The 27,130-nt window shown below is 50.1% G+C and overlaps 7 protein-coding genes and 1 pseudogene across 7 annotated transcripts; 7 read left to right on the forward strand and 1 right to left on the reverse strand.

Moving 5' to 3' along the window:
- The first annotated feature begins 132 nt into the window (after positions 1–132).
- LOC100828236 (pectinesterase inhibitor 3) lies at positions 133–1,132 on the forward strand. The gene has a single exon (XM_003559162.4). It carries the CDS (start codon positions 169–171, stop codon positions 859–861), a length of 693 nt encoding a protein of 230 aa, XP_003559210.4. The 5' UTR covers positions 133–168; the 3' UTR covers positions 862–1,132.
- Positions 1,133–1,309: 177 nt separating this feature from the next.
- LOC100828835 lies at positions 1,310–3,791 on the reverse strand (annotated as a pseudogene).
- Positions 3,792–4,716: 925 nt separating this feature from the next.
- Positions 4,717–5,687, forward strand: LOC100829136 (cell wall / vacuolar inhibitor of fructosidase 2). Its single transcript, XM_003559165.4, has one exon. The coding sequence runs from the start codon at positions 4,814–4,816 to the stop codon at positions 5,447–5,449; it is 636 nt and encodes a 211-aa protein (XP_003559213.2). The 5' UTR covers positions 4,717–4,813; the 3' UTR covers positions 5,450–5,687.
- Positions 5,688–6,725: 1,038 nt separating this feature from the next.
- Positions 6,726–7,466, forward strand: LOC100829432. The gene has a single exon (XM_003559166.3). It carries the CDS (start codon positions 6,789–6,791, stop codon positions 7,464–7,466), a length of 678 nt encoding a protein of 225 aa, XP_003559214.1. The 5' UTR covers positions 6,726–6,788.
- Positions 7,467–10,718: 3,252 nt separating this feature from the next.
- Positions 10,719–11,604, forward strand: LOC100829742 (cell number regulator 10). The gene is made up of 2 exons (XM_003559167.4): positions 10,719–10,915; positions 11,002–11,604. The coding sequence occupies exons 1-2, from the start codon at positions 10,804–10,806 to the stop codon at positions 11,376–11,378; spliced, it is 489 nt and encodes a 162-aa protein (XP_003559215.1). The 5' UTR covers positions 10,719–10,803; the 3' UTR covers positions 11,379–11,604.
- A 1,282-nt stretch (positions 11,605–12,886) lies between these two features.
- LOC100836227 lies at positions 12,887–13,828 on the forward strand. The gene has a single exon (XM_003563269.3). It carries the CDS (start codon positions 12,946–12,948, stop codon positions 13,588–13,590), a length of 645 nt encoding a protein of 214 aa, XP_003563317.1. The 5' UTR covers positions 12,887–12,945; the 3' UTR covers positions 13,591–13,828.
- A 3,166-nt stretch (positions 13,829–16,994) lies between these two features.
- On the forward strand, positions 16,995–17,690 carry LOC104581935 (pectinesterase inhibitor 10-like). Its single transcript, XM_010231121.1, has one exon. The coding sequence runs from the start codon at positions 16,995–16,997 to the stop codon at positions 17,688–17,690; it is 696 nt and encodes a 231-aa protein (XP_010229423.1).
- Positions 17,691–19,968: 2,278 nt separating this feature from the next.
- Positions 19,969–27,055, forward strand: LOC100841009. Its single transcript, XM_014897537.2, has 7 exons — positions 19,969–20,628; positions 22,286–22,713; positions 22,806–23,045; positions 24,278–24,773; positions 24,861–25,043; positions 25,805–26,037; positions 26,603–27,055. Exons 1-7 carry the CDS (start codon positions 20,293–20,295, stop codon positions 26,886–26,888), a joined length of 2,202 nt encoding a protein of 733 aa, XP_014753023.2. The 5' UTR covers positions 19,969–20,292; the 3' UTR covers positions 26,889–27,055.
- Positions 27,056–27,130: the final 75 nt, after the last annotated feature.

The raw sequence follows: 27,130 nt of genomic DNA on the forward strand, positions 1-27,130 counted from the left end.
TATGTTGACACCTGCCTGTGTTATTTTTTTATTTTTAATACTGTAGCTAAATTTAGCCGGTCAATGCTGAGACCCTTTCGTTGACCGGGTGACGTGGACGCCGTCCGTACGCTCGGCATATGCAGCTGTAAACACGCTTAGCCTCACGCTCTATAACGACACCTCCAAATGCTCCATCAGAACAAAGGAATTCCATTACAGGAGTTCTCATTCCTAATCACGCCAAGGATCACAGAGATGGCCCGTCCTCTCGTGCTCCTCCTTGCCATTGCCGTCGCCGCCGTGTCGATCCCTCTCCGGTGCGCCGCCAACGGCGCGGTGACCACCGTGGAGGAGGCGTGCCGGCAGCACACGAAGCACCCGGCGTTCTGCGTGCAGGCGCTGTCGTCGAAGCCGGCAGAGACAGAGACAGCGTCGCCGTCGGTGGCGGCGCTGGCGGCGGCGGCGGTGTCGCTGGCGGCGGAGAGCGGCGCGGCGGCGGTGTCCCTTGTGCGGGGCCTGGAGTCGGAGCCCGGCGGGATGCCGATGGAGTGCCTGGAGCGGTGCGTGGGCAAGTTCCAGGCCGCCGTGGCCGAGCTCACCCGGTCCAGGGCGGCGCTTCTGGGCCTGGCAGAGCACAGCCAGGGAGGCTATGTCTCGGCGGCGGACGTGGCGCGCGTGAAAGGGTGGGTGAAGGCGGCCAGGGCGGACGGCGACACGTGCCTGGACGGCTGCCGCACCGCCGAGGGCGCCGCCGACCCGTCCATCGTGCACCGGATCGCCGAGCTCCGCAAGCTCTGCTCCGTCGCGCTCTCCCTCACCGCCGCCGCCGCCGACGCGCACCACCGCCTGCTGCCGAGGCCTTACCCTGCAGCCGCGTGAGAAATATACTGATACCGGAAAATTGCACTCGTAATGTGTGATGCAATGTTGTTGCGTTTGTAAATCTGCTGGGAATATGCGCGAGAAAACATTCTCTCCCGACATTCCCCTCCCTGTTCTGTTCCTCCTCCATCCCGTTCTTCTAGCTGGGCGGGCATGACCTGCTTCAGCACATCCTCCTCTGACTCTGTCGGAATCCAAAGCAATATCTGTGTAATCTAGCCCATTGATCGGATTTTTTCCTGATACAGAATCTGTAGCAATATCAGAATCTGACTGTGTCACTATTAGGTTAAATGGAGAGAGATCCTGCTAGGGTCAATATGTGTCACAAAAACCAAACTACTCCCTCCGTCCAACAAAAAGATGTCTGAAGTTTGTCGTGTATAGATGCATTCAAATTTAATCAAAGTTGAGGCATCTTTTGTTGGACGGTGGAAGTAGGAGATTAAAAAAAAAATCAAGTTCACTCTTATATATTATTATAATGGGCTATTAATGCATTGAGACGATAAAAAATATACCCAAGCTTCTTTAACGACATGACATCAAGGGGCTGTCGAGACATCAAACATGCACACAACCAAACTATTACATAAAAAAGACATGTAATCCGCGCATCTCCATATCTAGAGAGCTTTGGAGTGCACATATGGGATCGCTGTCAGCTGCAAGTCGTACCTCCTACACATGTTGATCCCAAACTTTTCCGACATGTCGAGCGACTCCGAGCTAACGCCATACGAAATCGCCCGATCAAAATGGTACAAAAGGTTGGCCAATGTGATCTCAACGGTGGACATACCAAATAACATTTCAGGGCACTGCCGTCGACCGGCTCCGAAGGGGGTGAACTCAAAATGTGTCCCCTTGTAATCTATGTTGCCATTCTCGAACCTCTCTGGCTCAAAAGCTTCGGGAGCATCCCAATACCTAGTATCCCGTGAAATCGCGAATACATTAACATTTACATCGGTGCCCTTGGGAATTTTATAGCCCATAATTTCACAATCTTCTCTGGCCCTTCATGGGAGCAGAGGAGCAGGAGGATGCAGCCTTAAGACCTCCTTGATGACCATTCGCATGTAGTGGAGGTCACCAAGATCATTATTGGTGATGACACCTCCCTGTTGACCCAAAACTTTTCGGACCTCTAGTTGTGCCTTGGCCATAGCTCGAGGGTTTTTCACGAGCTCCGACATAGCCCACTCTATAGTTATTCTGGAGGTCTCGGTGGCACCTGCGAACACGTCCTGAAAACAACGGCCGCCATGTCGTACAACTAATGTGAACATATAAGTAACAACAGAAAAGAAGTACTCCATATGTTCTCGTGTGCATAAGATGTTCTGGTTTTATCCTAAGTCTATCTTCTTAAAGCTAAGTTTGACGAAGTTTATAATAAGATGTATGAATATATATATATATAATATCAAATAAGTATATACGCTGAAAAAGGAGTCGAGGGATTAAATAATGAAACAAAATGTACACAGTGTACCCTAAGAAATTAAGCAAGCACGCAGCAGATCAAAATGCATATATAGGATATCCTAAGAAAGTAAGTAGATGAAACAAACTGCAATTGAAAGCTTGGAACAATGAATAGCGAATCAGTAACACTCACATAGATGATGACGCCAATTGCCTCTGAAGCGAGAGGGAAGGCCAAGGAGTCCTCCTCCTCCTGCAGCCTGAGCAGCACGTCCAGGAAATCCTCCTCGTGGGAGGAGCCTGCAGTAGCACGCACCTCCTCCTTGCGCTGAAGGATGATGCCTTGGATGATCCGCCGGATGCGGCCGTAGCTCCTCCTCATCCGGCGCTCGCCGGACCCGAGCAGCCGCACCAGCTTCCACGACGGGAACAGGTCGACGAGGGAGAAGCCGCTCACCAACGCAGTGACCTTCTCCAGCTCCCGTAGGTACTCCCTCTGCTTCACGCACCTGCCCGGCCCGAACACCGCTCGCGCGATGATGTCGTTGGCCAGCGCCGAGAACTATTAGTAGTATGCAGCAAAGGGCATGCGAGGATACGGGTTGATATTTAATCTAGGCACATGGATCATGGATGAGACCACGTTGGGGATAAAGCTGCATCTTTAATGGTGTATTGGTTCAGGTACGGAGTTCAGAGTGACGAAGGATTCCATTCACTGAACATTTCTCAATGTGGTTCAACTGTTGAGAACATTTCAATGTGGTTCAACTGTTGATCTAAGGGATAGGATTTCGTAGATCCATAGGGAGTGGTTGAGGATACCTCTTTACTCTTTATGACAAAAATCTGTTATATTATGGTCCATCACGAGGCAAATGCCTTGAAAAAATAACACGAACCCAAATGCAAATGTTATCCTTGTTTCGTTTTGAACCGTCTGATCAGACCGCAGTCAAAATATTAGTGCTGGGGTACAATTCCCCTATATAGGTAGACTCTCATCCTACATGCCAACGATAAAGTTGGCAAAATCCTTGATGGTCAAAGGCAACATCATTCATCAAGTAGAAGAAAAAGGATGGATGTGATGTGAAGGCATTTTTTGGGTGCATTTACGTCTGTGCCACTACCAAAGTCCGAATTACGCCTGTGCCACTGGAAACTCGAAAGTCGAGACCACGCCAACAATGCACGCGAACAATTTTTAAAATCCTCTTAGCCACTGTAAAACCCATCGAGTGAAATCTTTTGTCCAATAAAACTCCACACAGTGACCGCACTGTTCATGGTGATATCACTGGCGGGTCTTGGATTCACGCTCTTAGGGGCAAGATCTCCAATGCATTGCAACTTGATGAGTTTGTCTCACTTTGGTTGAGGCTTCAAGGTGTGGTTCTGCTGCCAGACACCTCTGATTCCATCTCCTGGCGTTGGACCTTCCATAGAAATTACACCTCCAGCTCAGCATACAAGGCCCACTTCCTTGGCTCCATTCAAGCCCAACACACCAATATGGTTTGGAAGGCCAAGACTGAAAATAAGTGCAAATTATTCGCTTGGCTCCTTGCTCAGAACAAGATTCTCACCGCTGATAACCTTGCCATTAGGGGCTGGCCACACACTCCAAGTTGTTCTCTTTGCAATGAGCCCCACGAGACAGGGACCCATATTTTCCTTCGTTGCCCCTTCGCTCGCCAAGTGTGGGGAAATGTTCTGGACCACTACAACTTCAATATCCTACAGCTGGTCAAGCCCACCGATTACGACGACACTCTCGCTTGGTGGATTCAAGCCTCTAAGGAAATTGACAAGAACAAAAGAAGTGATTTTAACGGTGTGGCCGTTTACATGATGTGGAACATTTGGAAGGAGCGCAACCGGCGTATCTTTCAGGCAGTGGCCGTCCCTGTCTTCGTCGTCGCTTCTCTAGCGCGTCACGCTATTGATGCTCATAGACTTGCTTTTTGTCTATTGAACGCGTCGTGAGGCTTTTTTTGCCTTGTCGGACAACTGTGCTTGGTCCGATGGGGTGGTTCGCTTTCTCTTTTTGTTTGGCCTTCTTCGTGTTGTTTTGACCTCGGTGTATTGTATACATACTTGGTTTCTCTCTTCTAATATTGCATGGCAGAGCTCCTGCCTTTCTCGGCAAAAAAAAAATTCCACACAGTATATTGGGGATCTGCCGGCCAGTACTTTCAAAGATGTGCTTTTTGTGAAATTTGTACTAGGCGAGGAAAGGGAATGCCACCATACGAAACGGAAAGGCCGCCGGTTTGTGCGCCGACTTAACTGGATCCGGCGAGTCTCGACGCTCGATCGATGCATGCAGAACCACGTTCACAAAACGCTCCCGACCACACGCCCCGACGAGCGGCCTTATTTACCCATCATGCCTGCCTGCAAGCAAGCAATCCAGCCCTGCCACTACGTACAACCTTCGTGGCGTACATATATAAGTTGCATATATTCCCCTCAAATCCTCAATCACCTAGCTTAGCTCGCCAGCCGATCGACCATGGCCACGCGCCGCACCACGAGCGGCACCTTCTTCTTCTTCCTCCTCCCCCTCATCCTCGCCGCCGCCGCCGCCGCAACGATCGTCAAAGAAGCCGCCACGGTCGACATCAACGCCATCTGCTCCAAGACGTCCCACCCGGACTTCTGCACCACGACGCTCTCCGCCATCCCGGAGACCAAAACCGCCGACGCCCGTGGGCTGGCGGAGATCGCGATCCGGGCGACGTCCCGGGTGGGCGCGACGGCGGGGGCCTACGCGCGGAAGGAGCTGGACATCGTCAAGGACAACGCGCTGTGGCAGTGCCTGGACGAGTGCGCCGAGGACATCGAGGACGCCGTGGCGCACCTGGACGACTCCGAGGGCCAGATCGGCGACGCCAAGTACGACCTCGTCGCAAAGTACCTCGACGCCGCCGAGAAGGACCTCTGGTCCTGCGACGAGAGCTGCCGCGACACCCCGGCGTCCTCCGTCAAGACGACCGTGCTCGCCAAGAACACGGATTTCGAGAAGATGATGGCCGTCACCAACGAGCTTATCAAGATGACTGGCAAGGCCGCCGCCGCCGCTGCTGCCGATGGTCCTTCGTCTGAGCCTGCGTCCGCGCCCGAGCCGGCTGCTGCAGCCGTGCCTTGAGATCGATCCATAAGATTATGTGTTCGTGATAGTGACGAGCGTACCTATATTTGTGTGTTGTTGTTACTTGTCAGATAGGTTGGTTGTATTGCTGTAGTGCTTCTTCTTTTTCTGTTTTGTGGAAGAATTAATTGTTTGTTGCGAATAAATTGGTGGGTGAATATATATAGCGATCTCTTTAATCTGTCATCTTGTCTTGTTTCGAATTATAACAAGCTCTCCTGGCTCGTTTACGTGATTGATTGTTATAGCGAAAATTAACGTCCGCACATCCACATTACACACATTTGACCGAGGCACCGATAAATCATACGGATAAAAGTATATTTTTTGTCCTCAACTTGTTGAAAAGTATGAAAATGGTCTATCGACTTTCCCCCCGTTATATTTCCATTTTTCATGCTCTAACAGTTGAAACCGGAGATCAATGGTTTCCTCACCCATCGAAAGCGGTATTAGTGCCAACATATAATTGTTTTGGCTCCATAATTGCCATGCCAACCTGTCAAAGTGGCATCAATTTTCTTTTTAACCCCCGAGTCAATTTGTTTTCTATAAACTGATTTTTGTTTGTATCCATCGTTCCAACGGTTGAGGGACAAAAAATAAAAAAAATTGAGGGGCCATCGTGGCTACTCTATGGAGTCAGCAGTTCTCGCAGCTCATCTTTTGGTCTTTTTCCATATCGATTCATCGTTGAAGCAACAATTTCACAACTTACTTTGCAAGGACGTGTCCCCGGCTATATGCCGTTCAATGATCCAAGGTTCTCACTGTTTAAGGTCGGCGGCTTGTGCAGCTTTTAAAAATCTATGGGGTTAGTCTATCTTGTGCAAGCATGGAGTTCTGAAATTTCATGAACGAATACACGAAGAAACGTCAAGATATATATGAAGGATGGATCATGATGGACTTTTTTAGTTTTATCATGGTCTTTCTTGTTTATGTTCGTTTTGATTGTTTGATCTACAATAATAATTTCTTCTATGAATCAATAAAGTCAGATCGTTGAATTAAAAAAAACTAAAAAGATACTTCCAATTTAATTTGGCTATTTTGGGCCGGGCAATTCCAGAGGCTGGTTTCCTCTCGGCCCACGCGCGCGCAAACGCACGCACCTGACGAGAACGGGCCTTCTCCTGCCACGAGCCCACGACGAACGAATTCAAAAAACGTTCCCCTAGAAATAAAACTAATTCGAAAACACGAGACCCCGCTGACACAAAACACTCCCAACCACACAATTGCCAAACACATGCATGCACATACCGTTCGCCCTCGCTCCCACTCATCTCTCCTCACCACTCTCCGAAGAACACAACGAGCCGCGCCACCGATCATGGCGGCTTGTCGCCGGAGCAGACCCACCGCCTCCCTCCTCCTCATGTCCCTCTTACTCTCCTCACCCATCGTCCTCGTCTCCGGCGGCCTCCCAGCAAAGGAAGCCTGCTTGAAATCCCCGGACCCAGCCTTCTGCGCCAAGTTCCTGGCATCAATCCCAGACTCCAAATCCGCCCCGGACGCGCGCGGGCTGGCCGAGCTCGCGATCCGGGCGGCAGCCAAGGCCGGCGCCGAGATGGGCTCCTCGGCGCGGGCGAAGCTTGACGCGGTCACCGTGAAGGGGCCCGAGTGGCTGTGCATGGACGCCTGCGTCGCCGACGTCGAGGAGGCCGTCTCCCGCCTCGACGTCGACAAGGGCAAAAAGTCCAGCAAGTCCAAGGCCATGGGGGACGCCAAGTTCGAAGATGCGCGGGACTACGTGGAGACGGCGGAGAGTGATGGGTTAACCTTCAACTGTGATCTGTGCCGTGGGGGCCTGCCGGCACCCGTGCAGACGGGGCTGCTGCCCAAGGATAACGAGTTTCAGAAGATCATGGGGGTTCTTGGTGCGCTGCTTAAGCTCGTCCCCGGCGGGGGCGATGGGCCGTCGCCGGCGCCGGCACCGGGGCCGGAACCGGAACTTGGGCCCTCGTCGGGGCCGGCACCGGCACCGGCGCCCTCGTCGGAATCGGATTGAGATCAGATATGATGGTATACGACCCGTCGGCTAGACGTATTAGGACGTGGTAATTAATTAACTTCTTGATGTGTTCTTTTTTTTCTTTGGTCGTCCAAGTGTCTTTTGTTGTTAGCTGTATAGGTTAATCGATCAGTGATGCTACTTTCTTTTAGTTTGCAGCGAGTTTAATTGTCCGTAATTATTGAAGAACCGGTCGACTGAAAGAAAAAGAAAAAGAAAATCATCCGGATCGAACATTGTTAACGATGCTTCGTGCTTGCTCGCCAATTTTCGAAGGAAGAGACTACAATCACCCGTGGATTTTATATGCAACTATGGATTTCATGTGTGAGTGGCTGTTTCTCCGTCGCGCAGCTCGACAATCGTCGCCATTTGACAGAGATCCTCCCGTCTCTTTGTACTCTCTATGGAGTACACGAGTACACGACTTTTATTTGGAACGCATACTTCGAATTTAATGTTGGTCCGTGGTTGTACTATAAATTCACGATCATACATACATTTTGTTTTTATAGCAGAATGACCGTGCGCTGCCACGGCCCAGACAAGCCACTTTTGGGTCTTCTATTTTTTTATTTATTTTTCCTCTTAGGCCACACCCGTTCTCCCTCTTGGGCCAGCTTCCCTGAAAGCGCCCAGCCCCTGCTCGCACGAGCGCTCGTGCCCGTCTTCCTCCTCTGCCAAAAGTAGCACCCACGTGCGCCGGCCGCCGCAATCTCCGCCCTCGACGATGCCTCCTCGGCCCGTGACCCGTCCAGGTGCTCTGAACCGTATCCCACAGTCATTTCCTTCTTTTTCCCTCCTCAATCATCCCTCATAATCACGGCTGAACCCCCTTAGCGCGCGTTGTCGTAGCAGCTCCCGTTGGCCAGACCAACACGCCGAGGATGAGAGAATGAACCTGTTCCCCTGTTTTCTACGAAATTAAACGGTGTCTGACAAGATGGAGCCTGCAGGCCAGAGCCGCCGGCTCTCGGATGGAATGAGGCATCGCATGCTGGACCATATATGCTGCATCGCAGGATCAATCTGTCGTTGCACCTGCGCCAGGAGAGGGGAGCTCGGCCGTCTGGAACGGACGAAGGAGTGAGGTTTGCATGCGTTCGGACGAGATGGGTCTCGGGGGCTTAACGAAAAAAAAAGAGGAAAAAAGTTGGAACGAGCCGTATTTTATACATTGGTATATAGATATAGATATAGATAGATTCGGTGTAGGTAATGGGTCAACTGGCTTAGTAGGCCTAATATACATGCAATCCAATGGTCTAGCCGGCTTAGTAGGCCTAATATAAATGCCATCCTGGGGGTACAAATTTTATGAGAAGTTTGACGGACGACGGTGAAGGAAACGGTTCATATTTTTTGGATAGTTACAGATCAGATGGACCGTTTTGTGACCGAATGGATTCATGACCCGATTGAATCGAACTCCAATATTTTCAGGGCAATGATTGGGCTTTCTTCCTTTGGCATACGTGTCAGATTAATTGTCGACAGAAACGTTTCAAGCTAAATGTCAACGTAGACAGGATGCGCGTGGAATAGCCTCGCTGCCATCGCTACCTAGCCGTCGCGACTATCGACTCTTTCCGAAAATATACTGTGTTCCTTTCTAGCGCCAGCAATAACAATATTTCTCATATTCTGACCAGTAGAAGATATATGGGACATGCATGATGCATGGGTAAGTCCGGCCACAGGTGAGACAGGTTGTTAGTACTGCTGGCTGCTGCATCGATCGATCAACGAGAAGATCGAGGTATGCTGCACATACGTCCATTATGGTTTGCTCTGCTCTTCTCTGTTTTCTGGACCTTAATACCGTACGTACGTACAGTACGTCCTAGCCATTGTTGAGCTTGGTCGCCATCGGTGGGATTAGGACAGGATAGGATCAGTGTGGGTGGCTCTTGTGCGTCAGTGCGTGGGACCATGTAACGTACGTTTCCAGGAAAGAACGCAGAAAGCTGCATGTGTATGTATAAATATATGTACAAGTTGATGCATTCAGGACTGGCGTGTACGAGTGGGTGTTGCAGTTGTGGATTGAGTGATGTTAATTTGGACGTGTGTCATTGTGAGAGTTACTCCCTTTCTATCTAGATATTTTATAGGAATAAGTATATTTATTTATTTTTTGTTAAATTTGAGATAAAAATTATGGAACGGACAGAGGGTAACAAGATCAAACCGTGGACCGAGTGCCGGAGTCTTTAGCCATCTGTGCAGAAAGACTGTGCCAGTGCATGTGAAGACTCTGTGAAGGCGTGAACTGCTCCTTTGTTCAATTCGTATTTACAATCGGTTTGGGAAAAGATCCTAATAGAAAAGAGTCAGGATGACATGTCGAGTTTTTTTTTCTTTTTTAAAGTTGGCTGGAGAAATAATTAAGAGGTGTGCTGAGACGTGAGAGTGAGCAATCATATACTCCTACATGAGTAATTTAGATATGCATGCACCAGACAAATAAGCCATTGATCGAGGAATGAAAGGAACAGGGTTCGCACGTAGTATGCGATCGAAACTCTCGGTCCCGACGGACGGCCGGCTGATTGATCGAGCACATGCGCCCATCCGCAGATCAAGTCTCGTTCCCGTTCTATATTCTCGGTGGACTTTGCCTAATTAATTACTCCAACTAACGCGTATAATAGTATGGTTTCCCGCAAAAAAAAAGTTTACTCGTACTACCATTATCCATTTCTCTCACGACTAGCTAGATAGGAAAAATCAACACGTTAACGTGTGCAGACATGAACGTGTCTACCCTCCTCCTCTTCTTAATCCTTGTAACTTATCGGAGTAGAAGTTTGAGCAGTCGTAACGTGAAAAAGAAAAATAATGATGAGCCTGGCTTCCAGGCAGCTAGCTGTCTGTCACCTTGAGCGACGCACCTAAGAGCACGTAGAATGCATTAGACAGGTGCTTACGAAAATAAACTAAACATTTTTTTAAGCACTAATGATTATTTATACAGAGGAGGTGTCAAGTTAGGCATCTGCTTAGTCTAAATAAGCATCAATGCTTAACAACACCCGGTTAATTTTTTTAAACAACCACTTAGACATTTCGCATTTTACGTGCTCTAAAGCTGACGGCTCATTCGGGTCAATGAAACGCTGTTTTGACCGATCAAACCGAGATGAGATGGATTACCGCTTAACATATACAGAACACGACAACGGCAAGCGTTCATACCCGGCCCGGCGGCTCGCCGTCCCCGCCGGCCGAGCGCTATATATAAGCGCTTCCGCCCCATTCCCAGCACAAAACATTCATCAACACAAAGACATCTCATCTTTCCATTCTCACCCATCAAAGTCAATCCGTCGAGATGAAGCCCTCCGCGGAGCCGGTGACCGGCATCCCCGTGGGCGGCGCCCCCGCCCCCGCCGCCTCCGCCTGGTCCTCCGGCCTCTTCGACTGCTTCGACGACTGCGGCCTCTGTAAGCACTTACACACACACGCCATCTTCCTCCTCCTGGACGGGAACTCAAACTCTGTTCTGACTCTGTTTTGGTCCGATTTGCAGGCTGCCTGACTTGCTGGTGCCCGTGCATCACGTTCGGGCGCGTCGCGGAGATTGTGGACAGGGGCGCGACGTCGTGCGGGGCGAGCGGGGCGCTGTACGCGCTGCTGGCGGCGCTCACGGGCTGCCAGTGGGTCTACTCCTGCACCTACCGGGCCAAGATGCGCGCCCAGTACGCGCTCCCGGACGCGCCCTGCTGCGACTGCTGCGTCCACTTCTGCTGCGAGCCATGCGCGCTCTGCCAGCAGTACAAGGAGCTCAAGGCCCGGGGCTTCGACCCGGACATCGGATGGCACCTCAACATGGAGCGCGCCAATGGCGGCAACGGCGCCGGCGCCGGCGTCGTCCCACCCGGCGTGCAGCACATGGGCGGCCGCTAGGCTGAAGCTGGTCATCGATCGCCGGATCTCCGGCGTGTGTTTTGTTCGCCGGTCTTGTATGTTTTGTTATGTGTGTGTGTGTGTGTGTGTGTGTGTGTGTGTGTGTGTGTGTGTGAATTTCACTCTGCATTTGTGTCAATTTCACCGGAGTATTTTGTTTGGTTACGCCGACGGTCCTCGTCGCCGGCGGTTTTTGGAATAAAAAAAATAAAAATCAAACGTACTACTTGTGTCCGTGCCATGCTTCCAGCCAGAGAGCTAGTTCCCGACCTGTGGTGTGTTCGTTATTTCCTCGTCTCGTCGCCGGCCGTGGGCGGGGTTCGAGGTCGTAAGTTTACCGGTTCGGCCTGGCTGGCCACATGAGCTAGCTGCTCCGGTGGCGACGGGCCGGGACAAATGTCAACGGGAGCTACCAGCCTGATTATGCCTGTCACAATTCGCAACGCAAGATAAGCACTACTGGTAGGCTAGTACTAGTTGTTAAACAAATTAATACGCTCCTAGTTTCTGACGGGTCGGATGATGAACTAGTACACGCGACGCCATGTTCAAGTGGGGAGGTCAGCTTTTGGATGATGACATCGTCGTGTAAGTTTGTCAAAATGGTAAGCTTAATTGGCGCCCCTTCCTCAGGCCGCGGTTGCCATCACAGTAAACTACGAGTATGATAATTCAGTCTGGCAATTCAAATTTTCCCTTTAATACCACTTGTCTCAACAACTACGCCGTATTTTTGTACTCTAACTGCAGACTAGAAGAGGAAAGAAAGAAAATAAAAATCCTCGCATCCGGGCCACGGGCCACTTTGCTCGGGGTGTACTCTCTGCACCCCTGAGAGGAAACGACATGAGTGCATCAGAGTATCAGACCACTTCTGCTTAACGTTCAAAAAGTAAACAGAATTGGATGGCATTAGTACTATTCGGAGCCGAGTTTATCTTTTTCTTTTCTACCGGGTGCCATTATTTTTTTGCTCTCGGAGTAAATTTAAATTTTATCAAAATTCTATAATTTTGTGAAACATGATTGAAATGGTTTTCAAGATTTCCGAAACTTAAAACCCTGGCAAGGGGGACATTTTCGAATTTTTTCCATAATTCTTGCATTGACATCTTAACACGAGTTTCCCTAACTACTTTTTTGGTGAATATTTTTTTAAAGCAAATTACTATTTCACATATTAACCTTTCACACGTACGGAGTACGTACGTGCGGTCACGCTTACCGCAGGAACAAAGCGCGCCAAAGCCAGAGCAGTTTAACAGAACAAGACGTACGCCCGGGACACTCGCGCTCACGTCCTGACGCTCCTGCTGTTCTCCGAGCCACGGTCATGGGCGCGCGCATCCACCGTCGGAAAAACCTCCCAGCCACAGACACCCAGGAAGAGCACCAAGAACCACTCCCTCGACCATCTACCCAGTGAGCCATGCATGCATCTCACAGTGAGATCCACACATATAAATCCCAGCTTCCGATCCCCCCTCCAGCAGTCACACAGAGCTGATCCACGGACAAAGATCGATTGTTGCGAGTGAGAGGAAACAACTCTAAGCCAAGGAAATCAATGGCGGCGTCCACGGGCACGCTGCCGGCGGCGCTCATCGTCGTCCTCCTCATCTCCGGCGCCGCGGCCGGGCGCGCGCCGCCGGGGTCGAGCCCACTGGTGACCACCTGCATGGAAGGCCCGTTCCCGGCCCACTGCGTCCGCGACCTCGGCCCACGCCTCATCGACATCCAGACGGCCCTAGCCTCAGCCTCCCCGCGGGGGGCCCAGATCGCGGGCATACCAGGCCAGGTGGACTTCTCGTCGCTGGTGGCCGTGGCCATGGAGGCCGCCACGGAGGCCGGCGCCGTTGCGTGCACCATCTTCGAAGGCAAGCTTCCCGGGTTCAACAACACGGTGCCGGACTTCAAGAAGTGCCTGGACAACTGCACGGTGACGATGAAGTCGGCCATGAAGAAGCTCCACGGCGCCACGGCGGCCATGAAGATGCACGCGCACAAGGTGGCGGAGACGCTGGCAAACAGGGCCATCGTGGACGTGTCCTCCTGCACGCTCAGCTGCAGGACGCTCACGGGGGACGTCCGGGTCGTGCTGGAGACCACGCTCGTGGAGTTCCAGAAGATGCTCCGGATCGCCGTCAGCTTCATCAGCAAGCTCAAGCCCAAGCCGGCGCCGGGCGCCCCGCCTGCCCCGCCCCTGCACTGATCGATGCGAGATTCGGTCGGCTCAATAAGGAGGGGTTCTTCAGAGAATGGAACCAGATCGCCGGGGCTCTCGGTTAATTTGCTCTTTTTTTTTCGTAGTTTCTTTTCATTCTGTTTTTCTTTTCTTTTTTAAGGCAGTTTTCATTTTAAGTTAACTGTAGTGGTGGAACTGTTTCGTGAGAGCCTGGCTCTGGCCTCCAAAGAAAGGAATAAAACCGAATCTCCCATTGATTGGCTTTTGTCTCCTTGCATTATCTGAAGAAACCTGCTCTGTTTTTTTTATAGGAAAAAGACGATCGATCTCGTCATTCGATTAGAAAGGTAGAGAGTATTGTACAAGAGAACCCGAAAGGGGTACCAGAGAGAGAGAGCGGGGGTGGGGGAGCAAACGAGCTCCCCCAAGGGCTAATCTCCCGGGTCAGAAGAGCACATCCAAATTCTACTCTGAATGTCCTCCCAAACCAGATAGGCTACCGCAAGGGCCGACAAAGCCTTTCCTGGAAAATTCTACGGTTTCTCTCCTTCCAAACCCCCCACCAGATGAGATCGCCGCTCGCCTTGTGCAGCGCCTTCTTAGAGAGGCCTTCAAGCTGGAGGTCCCAGTGAGCGTTGACGGACCGGGAGGAGACGTCGGCGTTGGGAGAGGCATTACTCCAAGAAAGAATGAAGCCCCGTACGTCGGTGGTGAAATTGCAGTCCCGGCAAAGGTGCAAGGCCGTCTTCGGGAGAATGTTGCAAAGTTGGCAGATTGGGGTGTGCTGCCAACCCCGAATCGCCAAAATGTCCGCCGTGAGGATTTTTCCATGAGCGAGCGTCCAAGCAAAGAATCTGCATTTAGGCTCCGTATTTGCCTTCCAAATCTTTCCATGCGCGAAAGGGGGGAAGGAGCCGTGAAACTGGGTCCAGTAGGCCGAAGCCGTAGAGTACACTCCCGAGGAGGTCCATCGCCAGGAGATCCGGTCTTCCTGGGGGGAGAGGTCAATGGACTGGAGAAAACCCCAGAGCTCGATGAAGGCATGGAGCTGCTGCGGAGTTGCCAAATGCAGGAGGGAACGGATCCAATTCCCGGAAGAGAGCTCCTTCTTGACCGTGCGGTTTTTCCTAGTCACCAGGGCAAACAGGCCTGGCCAGCGCTGGCAAGGAGAGGATCCGTCCGGGAGCTAAGCATCCAGCCAGAACTTGGCCTTGACCCTGTCCCCGAGTTCGATCTTGGTGGAGGCCCGAAACAAGGCACGGTTGACGTTGTCGCAGGGAGGGGGCAAGCCCACCCAAGGACAGGAGGGGTTTGTCCAAGAGAACCATAGCCAGCGGAGCCGAAGCGCCCTGCCGACCCGGGCGAGATCCGGGATCCCAAGACCCCCCAGGGCCCGGGGGTGACACACCGTAGCCCAATTGATGAGGGGGAGGGAGCAGGTAGGTGCAGGGTCGAGGGCTCGGCGTCGAGCCCAGACAAAGGTGCACAAAAGCTTGTTGATCCGGCGCAGCACCCAAGCAGGGATTTTGAAAGCGGTGAGGACTGCCGACGTTTTTGCTATGAAACAAGTACAAACTTTGAATCGTGTGACGCACCGGTCTCTTACAAAAGAATGCCTGCAAAAATGAAGTTTGACAACAACGAAACATGGATCCAGTGTGTGACGGTGAACATGGTTTCCAGAGGCATGAAACCTTTTCTGTATAGGTTATTTGTGAGCGGGCCAATGCTAAGATTGTAGTCACTCTTCAGAGTTTCATACCAATGTTTAAGCTATACCGCTTCCTGCCAGAATGCAAAATTTACCCGAGGCTACCAATAGGACCGATATCTACAAAATAATAATAATTTAGAAATTTACAACTTGTTGAGATATGATAGCCCCTTTTCCCGTCGGATTGGACTATTGAATGAATCGGTGTACTAACTATAATTCAATATGACCTTAGAACCGAGAGGTATTCAGATCAAGACACAATATTTATCGACCCCACATCTAAAGGCCAGAGAAGTCGGGAAAGTCATATTTACGGGTCCATCACCTAGCGGTGGCGCTGCCACCTGACGTCCAGCCGGGCCCACATGTTTTCTTAATTCATATTTTATCTGTATATCATATACCAAAAAAAATATAGCATTCACATATCATATACCAATGAAATATACCAGCGAGTGGCTTTAGAAGTGGGGCCGGACCAGCGCCACATGGCGTTACATGAAAGGCCAGGCTCCCGCTGGTAAAAAAACGCTTTGTACAGAAGCCTAGACGTTCTACTAAACCATTTCCAAATGCACGGGCTTAGCCTTTACAGCGAACTTGATCGAGACATGCAACTCAATTGTATCTCATGATTTTTTTTTCAAATTGATGAAAAAAAAGCAATCAAGCGATATCTTCACTTTAGCACAACCACCCCTCTCTCCAGATTGGGCTCCCCGACACGTGTCAAGGTGAACTGGGACCTTGAAATATGGTCCCTCCATCCGTGAGGCCCGCATTTTAGTGACCCCACATCAAGACGTGTGTCGAGACATCCATCTAACCCTCTCTCCACGTTCGAGGAATCTAAAATCTTAATCAGTAACACCTCAATTGAATAGAAGATTTAAAAATTAATTAGAAGTGAGGGCATTGGTGGGATCCTTTTTGCATCGCAGCAAGGAGTGGCATAGTGGCAACAAAGTCCATAAACTCACGCACCGGTGGACACTGGTATTACAAAATGGAGAGAATTCCATATTTGCCACTCGAATTTTGCCCGAATGCTCAAATGCCACTCAGAAATTTCCTGTTCCAAATTTACCACTCAAGTTTTGCATGGGGTACGAATATACCACTGCCGTGAGTCGACTGTTAAGTGACCGGAGGTGGGATGGATGGTGTGTCCAATCCGTGACGCGGAGCGTGGTGCGTATTGCTGAAATGCCGAACCCGACCGATCACCGATGCACCAAGGGATCAATCCCCGGTGTACCGGCCAGACACAAGGGTCGTGTGAGCTGTTTTTTTTAAAACTTGGTTCTGTCAAACGCGTACGAAGCGGAGCTGCAAATGACCCGGGCCATGGCCTCTACAGATTTACATGCACGGTGCAGGAAGAATCGCGACCCCCAAACCCCAGCCCGACTCCCGCGCCGCGCGTCCTGGCTTACACGTACAATACGATCCAACACATAGCCCCAGTGTGTGGAGTATAACTCGCCGGCTTAATTAGCTAATACCTTCTTCCCTAGTAATCACTTGGCCGGCGGTGTCTCTCTCTCGAGATCGATCGGCATCGTCACTAACCATGGCGGCGGCTTCTTCCCCTGCCACGCTCCTCTTCCTCCTCTTCCTCCTCTCCTTCCCCTCCCAACCCCCCACCGCCGGCGCCCTGCCGCCCCCTCCCAAGCCCGTGCTCCGCCCACCTCCGCCCACATCCAAGCCCGTGATGCCACCTCCTCTCACGAAGCCCAAGCCCATGACACCGCCCGCGCCCAAGACGGCGCCCAAGCCGCCCGTGATGCCGCCGCCCAAGACGCCTTCCAAGCCCGTGATCCCGCCTCCGAAGACGCCCTCCAAGCCCGTGCTGCCACCGCCCTCCAAGGCGCTCGTGCCGCCTGCGCCAATGCCGATGGCGATGCCGCCGGTGCCGTGGGAGGGGCCGGGGTACGAGTCCCGGCCGATCCCGGAGCAGGTACAGAAAGTCTGCCGGCTGACGCTCTTCCCGGACCTCTGCGGGCGGGTCCTCTCCTTCGCCGTGGACCCGCAGCGCGCCAACGACACGCGGCGGCTGGCCGAGGCCGCGGCGCGCGCCGCCATCTCGGCGGGCACCACGCTGGTGGCGTTCGGGTACGTGAACGCGGCGGGGGCCAAGAACGGCACCAGGCTCCGGATGTGCGTCCGCGACTGCACCGTGCTCGTCGACCTGTCGGTCAAGAACCTGACGGCGTCCGTGGCGGCGCTCAAGCGCGGGCAGAAGGCCGAGGCGGCCAAGATGGCCGGCGACGCCGCCAAAGGGTTCGGCATCTGCTGGGGAAGCTGCGCCAAGTTCACGGGGGAGGCCATGGTCGTCATCACCAAGCGCGCCAAGGAGCTCGAGAGGCTCATCATGATCGTCGGCAGCATCATTCTCATGATCATATGACGACTTAACAAGATCTCATCGGATACAAGCGCTCTGGTGGAGCTGCTCGATCATCGCCGGCCGTGCAATCTTGCTCGATCCCCTTCCCCCCCTGACCGGCCGGCCGGCTTGCTCATCGGAGTACGTAGACATATATATATATATATGCATTGATCGCGCCTCATCGGCAGATGCATTTGAAGACTAGGCTGCTATATATAGCTGGGTAATTTCCTACTTGTAGTTTAGAGCAGGTAATAAGATGTACGGCAGATCAAAGGCAATTTTCATCATGCATGCTTAGGATGTTGTCACGAGTTTTCCATAGCTTCATAAGTGAGCAAACGTTTTGTATCTTTGAAAACACAGTACGTGGGACATTTGATCGGTGTTTTTTTAGAGGAAATACTCGGAGGAGTCCGGAGAGAAAATAGAGCTGGGAAGGTTCCGTCTAAAAGTACTCCGGGAACTTGATCACAGCCCAGCTAAACTGGCCCGTCGCTAAAAACTACTTGTATATTGTTTTTTGACCGAAACTTTGAACAAGATTTAATCTATTAATATATATTTTTAAAATAAAATTGATATCATTGGTTCGTATTGAAAAGTACTTGTTTATCATTATGATTGTTGTAATATAATAAAATCCTTACATGGGCCCAACCATAATCCTACATGGCGACAACCAAGTTAATAAATCCCAAAGACCGGTCAAATTGCCAACGAGACATAGCCATGCCAACTAGACGCCGGTCAAAGGAGTCAACGGGTCAAGCCTCCTATGCCATGGTCAAAGGAGAAGAAGAGCTTGAGTAGGGGCCAAAAAAAGTGTAGGGATGCGTTTACTACTTTGCCCTCACTTTCTCCTTCTCTTAAGAGTAGCCATGGTCTTTTGTTATAGACCCCTAAGCTATAAATACTCCCTCATGGGGGGCTTGTATCATTCACTTTCCATTAGAATGAGATCAAAAGGGAGAGAGCTAGAGCAATCTAAGGAGCCCGCTCTCGAGTGCTTGGGTCGAGCCTAGTCTCGACTCGACCTCGTAGGCGCGACTTAGGAAGCCTAGTTTTGAGGTTCCGGACCGTCTAGTACGACTTCGACTCGAAGTAGAAGGATCGGATTAGAGTCTCGAGGATATTCCAACCTCGCTAGTTGGGAAGATAAGTTCGGCCCAAGTCCGAGGCGGCCTCTAGAGATTTCTCGCCATAGGTGATTTGGGAAGACGAGTTTAGCCCAAACACCCGGCTAACGACCCCCTCGAAGCCTCTCCTAACATAGGACTAAGTCGTGCCCGTAGAGTCGACTGAATCTATTAAAAAAAAATATCGACGTGTCAACTTGTTCAAGTGTACGGCGACCTTCTCTATAAGGCCGGCGTACACATCCTACATACGATTCTCGCACTTATGCCATCGAGCATTGGCCCCCCTTACTCCTGTTGTTTTCTAGAACAACAACAATGATTTATATCACATAAATCACACGTTGATGGAGTAATCTTTGGTCAAACATCCGGTCAAAGGAAATAATATAGGCCTTAACAGCTCGTTTGGTTGGGGTAATTAAAAGATAGGAAATGGGAATTAAAAGAGATAAGACTTTAAATCTATTGTTTGGCTAGGAGTATTGGGAGTCTATAGGGGAAGGGGAAAAGGAATTAAGCAGTAAAACTTCTCAATTTCTATTCAGTGAGGAAGGCAGATGATTGTGAAGTGAGAAAGGGAATTGAGATTAAACTCTCGTTCAACTTCACTGAGCCTTGCCAAACACGCAGTAATTTGAGGAACAGAGGGAGTAAGTCACACTGGGCCGAGACAGATATCAGTACAATCATAAGTTCCCATTCGCTCAAAAAAATAAATAAATCATAAGTACCCTTTTCGCTAAAAGAAAATCACAAGTTTCTGTGTCGCTTCGCTGGGATAGGATAGGAGACTCCGTTCGCCCATGTGCTGCAGGCCGCAATCGATCAGTTAACACAACAAGATACGTACCGGAGTAGTACAAGCTAGGCAGAGGGAGGTGTTCTGTTCAAGAATCAAGATAGTAGTGTGACGTGCGCGTGAAGGAGGAAGGAACAAAGTGGTGCATTTACTCGAACTACCAAGGCGACTGTAGCGCATTGCGAGTACTACGGAGTACGGACTGTACAGTGCTACAGAAACAAGGTACTCCGGTGAAATCGTATCTGTAGAGAAGTGCACGTTGGAAACGAATCTTGGCACAGAAACCCGGCCGGCCTCACGCACGCACGCGCTCTGGCCTCTGATTCGAAACGGGAGCGTCAGAATTCCACGCTGCACAAACAAACGTACTTTTGACTCTCTGACCATCCCATCCCCGAGCAAAGCTAGCCGCTCCTGCCCTCTTCACACACTCTATCAACTTTGATGCCAATCATCTCAAAAAAAATAAAATTTGAAGCCATTCACGTGCAGGATCGTCCTTCCTTCGAGGTCGCAAAAGTTTAAAAAAAAAAAGAAGTCGATCGTCCTCCACGTCCCAAACAAGAACAAACACCAGCTTAAATACCACCGGACCTCCCATCATCGCAGCACCGCAAATAGCACAGCCAGGAATCGCCACAAGAGGCAAAAGCGGCCAGCAGCACCGCAAACAAGCATGGAGAAAGACCAGCAGCAGCCTCAGGAGGAAGTCATCAGGCACCGGACGGTGGAGGCGGTCAACGGCATAGCGATGCACGTGGCGGAGTCCGGCCCGGAGGACGGCGGCGGAGAAGGGAAGAAGCCGGCGGTGCTGTTCCTGCACGGGTTCCCGGAGCTCTGGTACTCGTGGCGCCACCAGATGTCTTTCCTGGCGGCACGCGGCTACCGGTGCGTGGCGCCCGACCTCCGCGGCTACGGCGGCACCGAGGCTCCGCAGGACGTCGGCGACTACTCCGCCTTCCACCTCATCGGCGACGTCGTCGCTCTCCTCGACGCCCTCCGACTCCCAAAGGTATCGTACAGCAGGAAAAGGCAAGCAATAGTTTCTTCTTCCATGCCTTTATCGCTCTCACGTTTCGCGTGTGATCGAGTTTTTTTTTTCTTTTTGACCAAATCGCGTGTGATCGAGTTTACTTGGGGAACGGCGCGGGTGTGTGTAGCTATCCCTATCCATTGACGCCATTGAGAAAGCTTTTGTTTTTTTTTAAAAAAAGAGAGAGGAAGAAGAAGGTATCCGTCGAGAGATCTCTCTCGCCCGTCCAGAATGTGACATTCATGGATGGCACGGGGTGCGACCGACGAACAGCTTGAAAGCGGAGAAAGGGAAACGAAATTAGTATTTTCCTTCTCCTTTTTGCCGTTTTTCGTACTATTCGGTCGTCGTTATAGACAGGCGGCTTCTGCTGCCGCAGTGCCGCTTGCTGCTAGCCAGTCAGAGGCTGGCTGATCCGTCACGTCATGGAAAGCTGCCCTGTTGTTGTTCTCTGTAATTGTCTAGTTCAAAACCAAATGAGTCAGCTCCTGTGATCACCAAATTTGAATGCATCTATACATTAAGTTATGACTAGGTACATTTAAATTTTTATAAATTTGAGATATTTTTGTTGAACGGAGGGAGTATTTTCTACTTCTTCTTCTTCTTTCCTGTTTGTATAAAAGAGCACATCACAATAAAAAAAATTTGGAGGGGTTTATATATCGAAAAATCTGTAAATACTAGGTCATGCACAATAGAGGTATTGTTCGTCATTTGAAAAAAAAATCAGTCTTAAATACGAAAAATACCAGCTTTGAACGTCAAATATTGCATAATATTGCCTTAATGGTCACAAAATCAGTCTTAATAAAAGAATAAATACAATTTCTAGAGACTAATTCAACCTACCATTTATGCGTAAAATTACATTTACGCAATATGCATTGCAAATTATCAAATTTATTCTGCCTAAATTTTTAGTTTGAGATACTAGCTCATGTGTCTATATTTTGTACTCTCTCCGTCCAACAAAAAATATTTTAAGTTTGTCAAAATTTGGATGTATCTAGACATGACTTAATGTATAGATACATTCAAATTGGTCAAAAAACCCTGATAACAGAAGTTCGAGATAAGGTGAGTAGCCCGTAGGAAAAAAAGGTTGGCATCTTTCTGTGTCAAGCAGTAGCGTGTGCATGATACCGTACCAGGCATGCACACCATTTTGTCCCAAGTCCCATCCCATCTCCCACGTGGATTTATTCGGTCCTGCTACTGTTCTGATCTTTGGTTTGGTGAAGCAACAGCGATCTGTATGGAGATTGGTGTGCGTATCTCACCATTGAGACTAACTCAAGACTAACTGTAAGTTAGTGTAATTCCTCCGTTTCTAAATATTTGCTGTGGTTGCACTGAAATCATGATAAATATTTAGAAACGGAAAAGGTACAAATTAAAATGACTGTACATTCAAGTCGGCTTAGTCTACTCTGCAGACGAAGTCGTTGAAATTTTTCAAACTAATCCAATCCAATCCCAAAGTTCCTGCCGTAGATAGATTCCTCGAGATTACATTAACTAATGATAGGTTAATTAGCAGGCGCAAAAACATCAGAAGAGCACGAGTTCTTCGATACGGTTCATTCGAAAATTCTGAACTGATTTGCTCGTACGATCCTCTGTTTTGAACTAGCAGGTGTTGGTGGTGGGGCACGACTGGGGCGCCATCCTGTCGTGGTACCTGTGCCTGTTCCGGCCGGACCGGGTGGCGGCGCTCGTCAACACCAGCGTGGCATTCATGCGCCACGTCTTCATCCGCGCCGGCCCCGCCGCCGTCAAGCCCACCGAGCTCTTCAACCGGGCCTACGGCCCTGGATACTACATCTGCCGCTTCCAGGAGCCCGGGGCCGCCGAGGCGGCGGAGTTCGCGCCGGCGCACGCCAGGCAGCTCATGACCAGGATCCTCTGCAACCGCTTCAGCGAGCGCGCGGCCGAGAAGGAGAGCGGCGAGTCGCCGCCGCTCCCGGCTTGGCTCACGGATGCCGACATCGACTACTTCGCCGCCGCCTTCCAGAAGTCCGGCTTCACCGGCGCCATCAACTACTACCGCAACATGGACAGGCAACTGACTGACCAGTGAATTACTCAAGATTTCGACAATGGGCAGGTAACTAATAGAGTAACACGTGGTGGCAAATGTGTCGGGGTTGCAGGAACTGGGAGATGGCGGCGGCGTGGGCGGACGCCAAGGTGGTGGTGCCGACCAAGTTCATCGTGGGGGACGGGGACCTGACGTACCACTACGCGGGGATCCAGGACTACATCCACAAGGGCGGGTTCAAGGAGGACGTGCCGCTGCTGGAGGAGGTGGTCGTCATCCCCGGCGCCGGCCACTTCGTGCAGCAGGAGAAGGCCGTGGAGGTCAGCGAACACATCTACAGCTTCATCGCCAAGTTCTGAATATTCTCATCATCATCAATGATCAACTCCTCTCGTCAGATGAACTCACGTACTGCTACGGAGTGTTAATGTATCGCAACGGATCACCTATGTATGTACGCACGATGTCTGTCAGTAGCCACTACTAGTAGTACTGTATGTGCTTAGTTTGATCACTGATCATTGCGAGTTTGTCTTTGTTTGCGTGGCCTGTGAATTCATATTCTTCTTTCGTAGTCGATCGAGGACTACGTTCTTGTGTGATTTCAACCTGGAACTTATGATGTGTTCGATTCGTGCCCATGCCGATACACCCGTACTACGTCGAGCAGTGCCATGCCAGATGCCAATGCACGCGATTCGTGGCCATGCCAATTAACGCTCGCCAAACAAAAAAGAGTACTGTACGTACGTACGGGTGATCCCCAAATCGCGTGCGAATTTATGGGATTCAGAGACGCTGCGCGCGGACTATGATCCACCCATAATCCAAGGACAATTCTTCGGTGGCTCCCATGCGGCATCCAAACGCTAGTTTTTGTTCCTTCCATTAAGAGGAAAAGAAGTCTATTTTTAACCCACGTACTTGTAGACGAAGTTCGAAATGAACATGACTTATTAATCCTTGAAACCGGAATTCTGACCTTGTTAATCCCGGTCAATTATGTCCTTAAAACTGTTTGGAACACTAGGAAAAGGATGATCCTGGTCAGGATTTCTAGTTTAAACCCCGATCTTTTAGGCAAAGTCTGAATCAGACTCTAACCTCTTAATCATTGGATTTCGCACCCTAACCTTAGCAATCCTGACTAATTAAGGCATTTATTACTAGAAAATCCGTTTGGTGGATTGGACTCGCTAATGTGGCGTTAGGATTGCTAAGTAACCACCGCTCATCTTTGTCTTATAGGGAATCGCGGTTGTCGTCTTCGACGTTGCTGAGCTCCGTCACATTGTACGTACAGTGACCAATTGGTTAGAAATGATCTTTACTTGTGCTATACAAGTTGAGAACGTGACAAGCTCTTTAAAACCGGCAAACTCGATAAGACCATCATCAACATAGACACGAATCACGAGAATTTGTAAGCCTACTCATCAATCTCAGAACCATGTTAGCAAAAACGACCCACCAAATACAATTTCTAGGATTAAGGGTCTTAATTAGTCGGGATTAATAAGACCAAGTTCGAAATTCAGGTATTGGAATGTTAAATCCCGATTCAAACTTTGATGCAAAGTCAAGGTTTAAAATACTTTTCTCTTCGGAGAAAAATGTAGGATGGGGAACAGGGAAGGAACGTGTCGTGTGTCTTGCTTTGCTTCCACAGACCAAGCGGACCCGACACGTAAGCTCTCGCTCTCGCCCCCCAGCTCACCTCGGTTCAGGTTCAGTCCACTTCCCGGAAGCAAATCACGCGTCGCGTCACGAGCCGACGACCATGGCGGCGGCGGCGGCGGAGATAAGGCACAGGTCGGTGGAGGCGAACGGCATCACGATGCACGTCGCCGAGGCCGGCCCCGCCTCCGCGCCAGCCGTGCTGTTCGTGCACGGCTTCCCGGAGCTCTGGTACTCGTGGCGCCACCAGATGTCGCACCTGGCGTCCCGGGGCTACCGGTGCGTGGCCCCCGACCTCCGCGGCTACGGCGGCACCGACGCCCCGCCCGACCCGTCCTCCTACACCGTCTTCCACATCGTCGGGGACCTCGTCGCCCTCCTTGACGCCCTCCACCTCCCCCAGGTAACCAATTAATCCCCAAATCGCCCGAGCTGCGAGATCCTGGTGACCTGACTGACGGCCGTTGCGTTGGCGGCGGTGACGGAGCAGGTGTTCGTGGTGGGGCACGACTGGGGCGCCATCGTGTCGTGGAACCTGTGCCTGCTGCGGCCGGACCGGGTGCGCGCGCTCGTCAACCTCAGCGTCGCCTTCATGCCCAGGCAGAGATCCGTCAAGCCCGTCGAATACTTCCGCCGCGCCTACGGCAACGAGTACTACGTCTGCAAGTTCCAGGTGCGGCGGAATTGCTTCTGTTCCTATGACCTCCTCCCGTCCTCCTCCTTGTGAGCAATCCATGGGTCACAACTTTAGGTCCCTGCTGCGAATGTGTGCATCCACGAACTACCAAGCTATTCAAATTGTAGCCTAACTGTGGAAATGCTTAGCGACTTCTGAACTTGGTATGTATGGTGTTTTTGTTTCTCCATTTCGTGGTGGGATGTTGAATTTAGTAACTCGATCAGTTCAGATAAGAAATGGCTATATTTGCGTATATGGTTGCAGGTCGAAAGAGTAGACAAGAGAGAGACTGAAGTCCTTTTTTGTGCTTGTGCTGGATGGTGTGTCAAATTTTCGTGTCAGTTGATCTTTCAGTGGGTCTAATAAATGTCTAATTTTGTTTGCACCTGTAAAATTTTGTTCTTAGCTTGGCACCAGTTTCCTGTCTAGAGGTCCCTTCTCAGTTTAACGGCAAATTGCAGTTCATGACTTCAAGGTGGTCTTCTTGAAAAGAAAAAAAGAACACTCTACTGACATACTACATGTATTGGCATGGATCAATGAATAGGTTGTTTTAGCAATAGTAGCATGTGAGCTGTTTACCAATGACTCGAGCCAGTGAGCCACAATCTGGGCTAGTTTCATTTCTGCATCATCATTCAACTTCAGCTCCCTTTTTTTTTTCAAATAGAAGTCCATGTTTTTCAATCCAAGTTCCAGACAAGTGATTCCCAAACTACGAAGCCTGCCTTTATGAGTGTCACATTTGGTTGCAGGAACCTGGAATTGAAGAAGAATTTGCTAGTCTTGAGTTGAAGAGGTTCTTCAAAATGGCAATAACTGTTCAAACCACAGGTTCTTCTGCTATGTCCCTTGTGAAAATGCAGGCAAGTAACAAGAAAATAACACTGCCTTCTTGGCTCTCCGAGGAGGATGTCAGTTACCTAGCGAGTGTATATGCAAAAACTGGCTTTGCCGGTGGCATTAATTACTACCGCTGCCTAGACCTGTAAGTCTGTATTTTTAATTTATTTTACCAAGAAATCGAATCATCCTCTTCACAATTCATAACATGTCACATTATCATAGAACCTGCGCATGTGAAACTTCTAAACCATCTATTTCCAAATGGACTACTCCGTTTGTTTTCTGAAGTAACCGACATGCTACTAGAGAGATGGAGCGTAGGCCATCTGATATAATGTTGAAAACATTTTACCTGCATAGTCCTGTGTGTTCCTGAATTCATTTCTCTGTCTCGGAACTTGGAAGTAGATATGTCTGGCTGATATTTTTATGATAGCCTACTAGTATTATGAATTTATGATTGGGAATTCCCCACACCATCTTACTCATGTGTTGAGCATAAGCAGTCACAGCCTACATAGACTGCATTAGATCTTCTCGAGTTAGTCAAGGCCAGCAACATTTGCCATGATTTTCAGATCTTCCTTTGAATAGCATTTGTCATAAACATAAAATTCTGATTTGAATTGTAGATTATTTCTGCTAGTAGATTACATATTAGAGAAAAAAAGGAAAAAAAAAAGTAACATCTGAACATGCATGCACAGGAACTGGGAACTGATGGCGCCATGGACAGGCGCTAAAGTGCAAGTGCCAACTAAGTTCATCGTCGGGGACGGCGACCTGGCGTACCATCACCCAGGAGTGAAAAGCTACATACACAAGGGCGGGCTCAAGAGAGACGTGCCCATGCTTGAGGAGGTGGTGGTCATCAAGGGTGCTGGGCACTTCATCCAGCAGGAGAGGGCACAGGAAATCAGCGACCACATCTACGAGTACATCAAGAAGTTCAACACGGATCCCTCGATGCCTCCTAGGTTATCGAAATTGTGAGACAATTGGTCATTCTACGAGAAGACTGATTAAAAAAAAATTGAGGCCAAGACTGTTTTTATTTTTTTTTATTTTTTTTGCGCTGGAGACTGATTATTTGACAGTGAGATACTTTTGTATGCAACTTGGAAGGCTTAGTACTCAAATATACTCAGTTACAGAGAGAACATGAGCCTATGTAGGCTTGCAGATATGTTATTTTTAGGGTCAGGCTTGCAGAGATGTTGTTTCCATAAAAAAAT

Source organism: Brachypodium distachyon, chromosome 1 (assembly GCF_000005505.3).
Source record: "Brachypodium distachyon strain Bd21 chromosome 1, Brachypodium_distachyon_v3.0, whole genome shotgun sequence".
Classification (NCBI taxonomy): Eukaryota; Viridiplantae; Streptophyta; class Magnoliopsida; order Poales; family Poaceae; genus Brachypodium; species Brachypodium distachyon.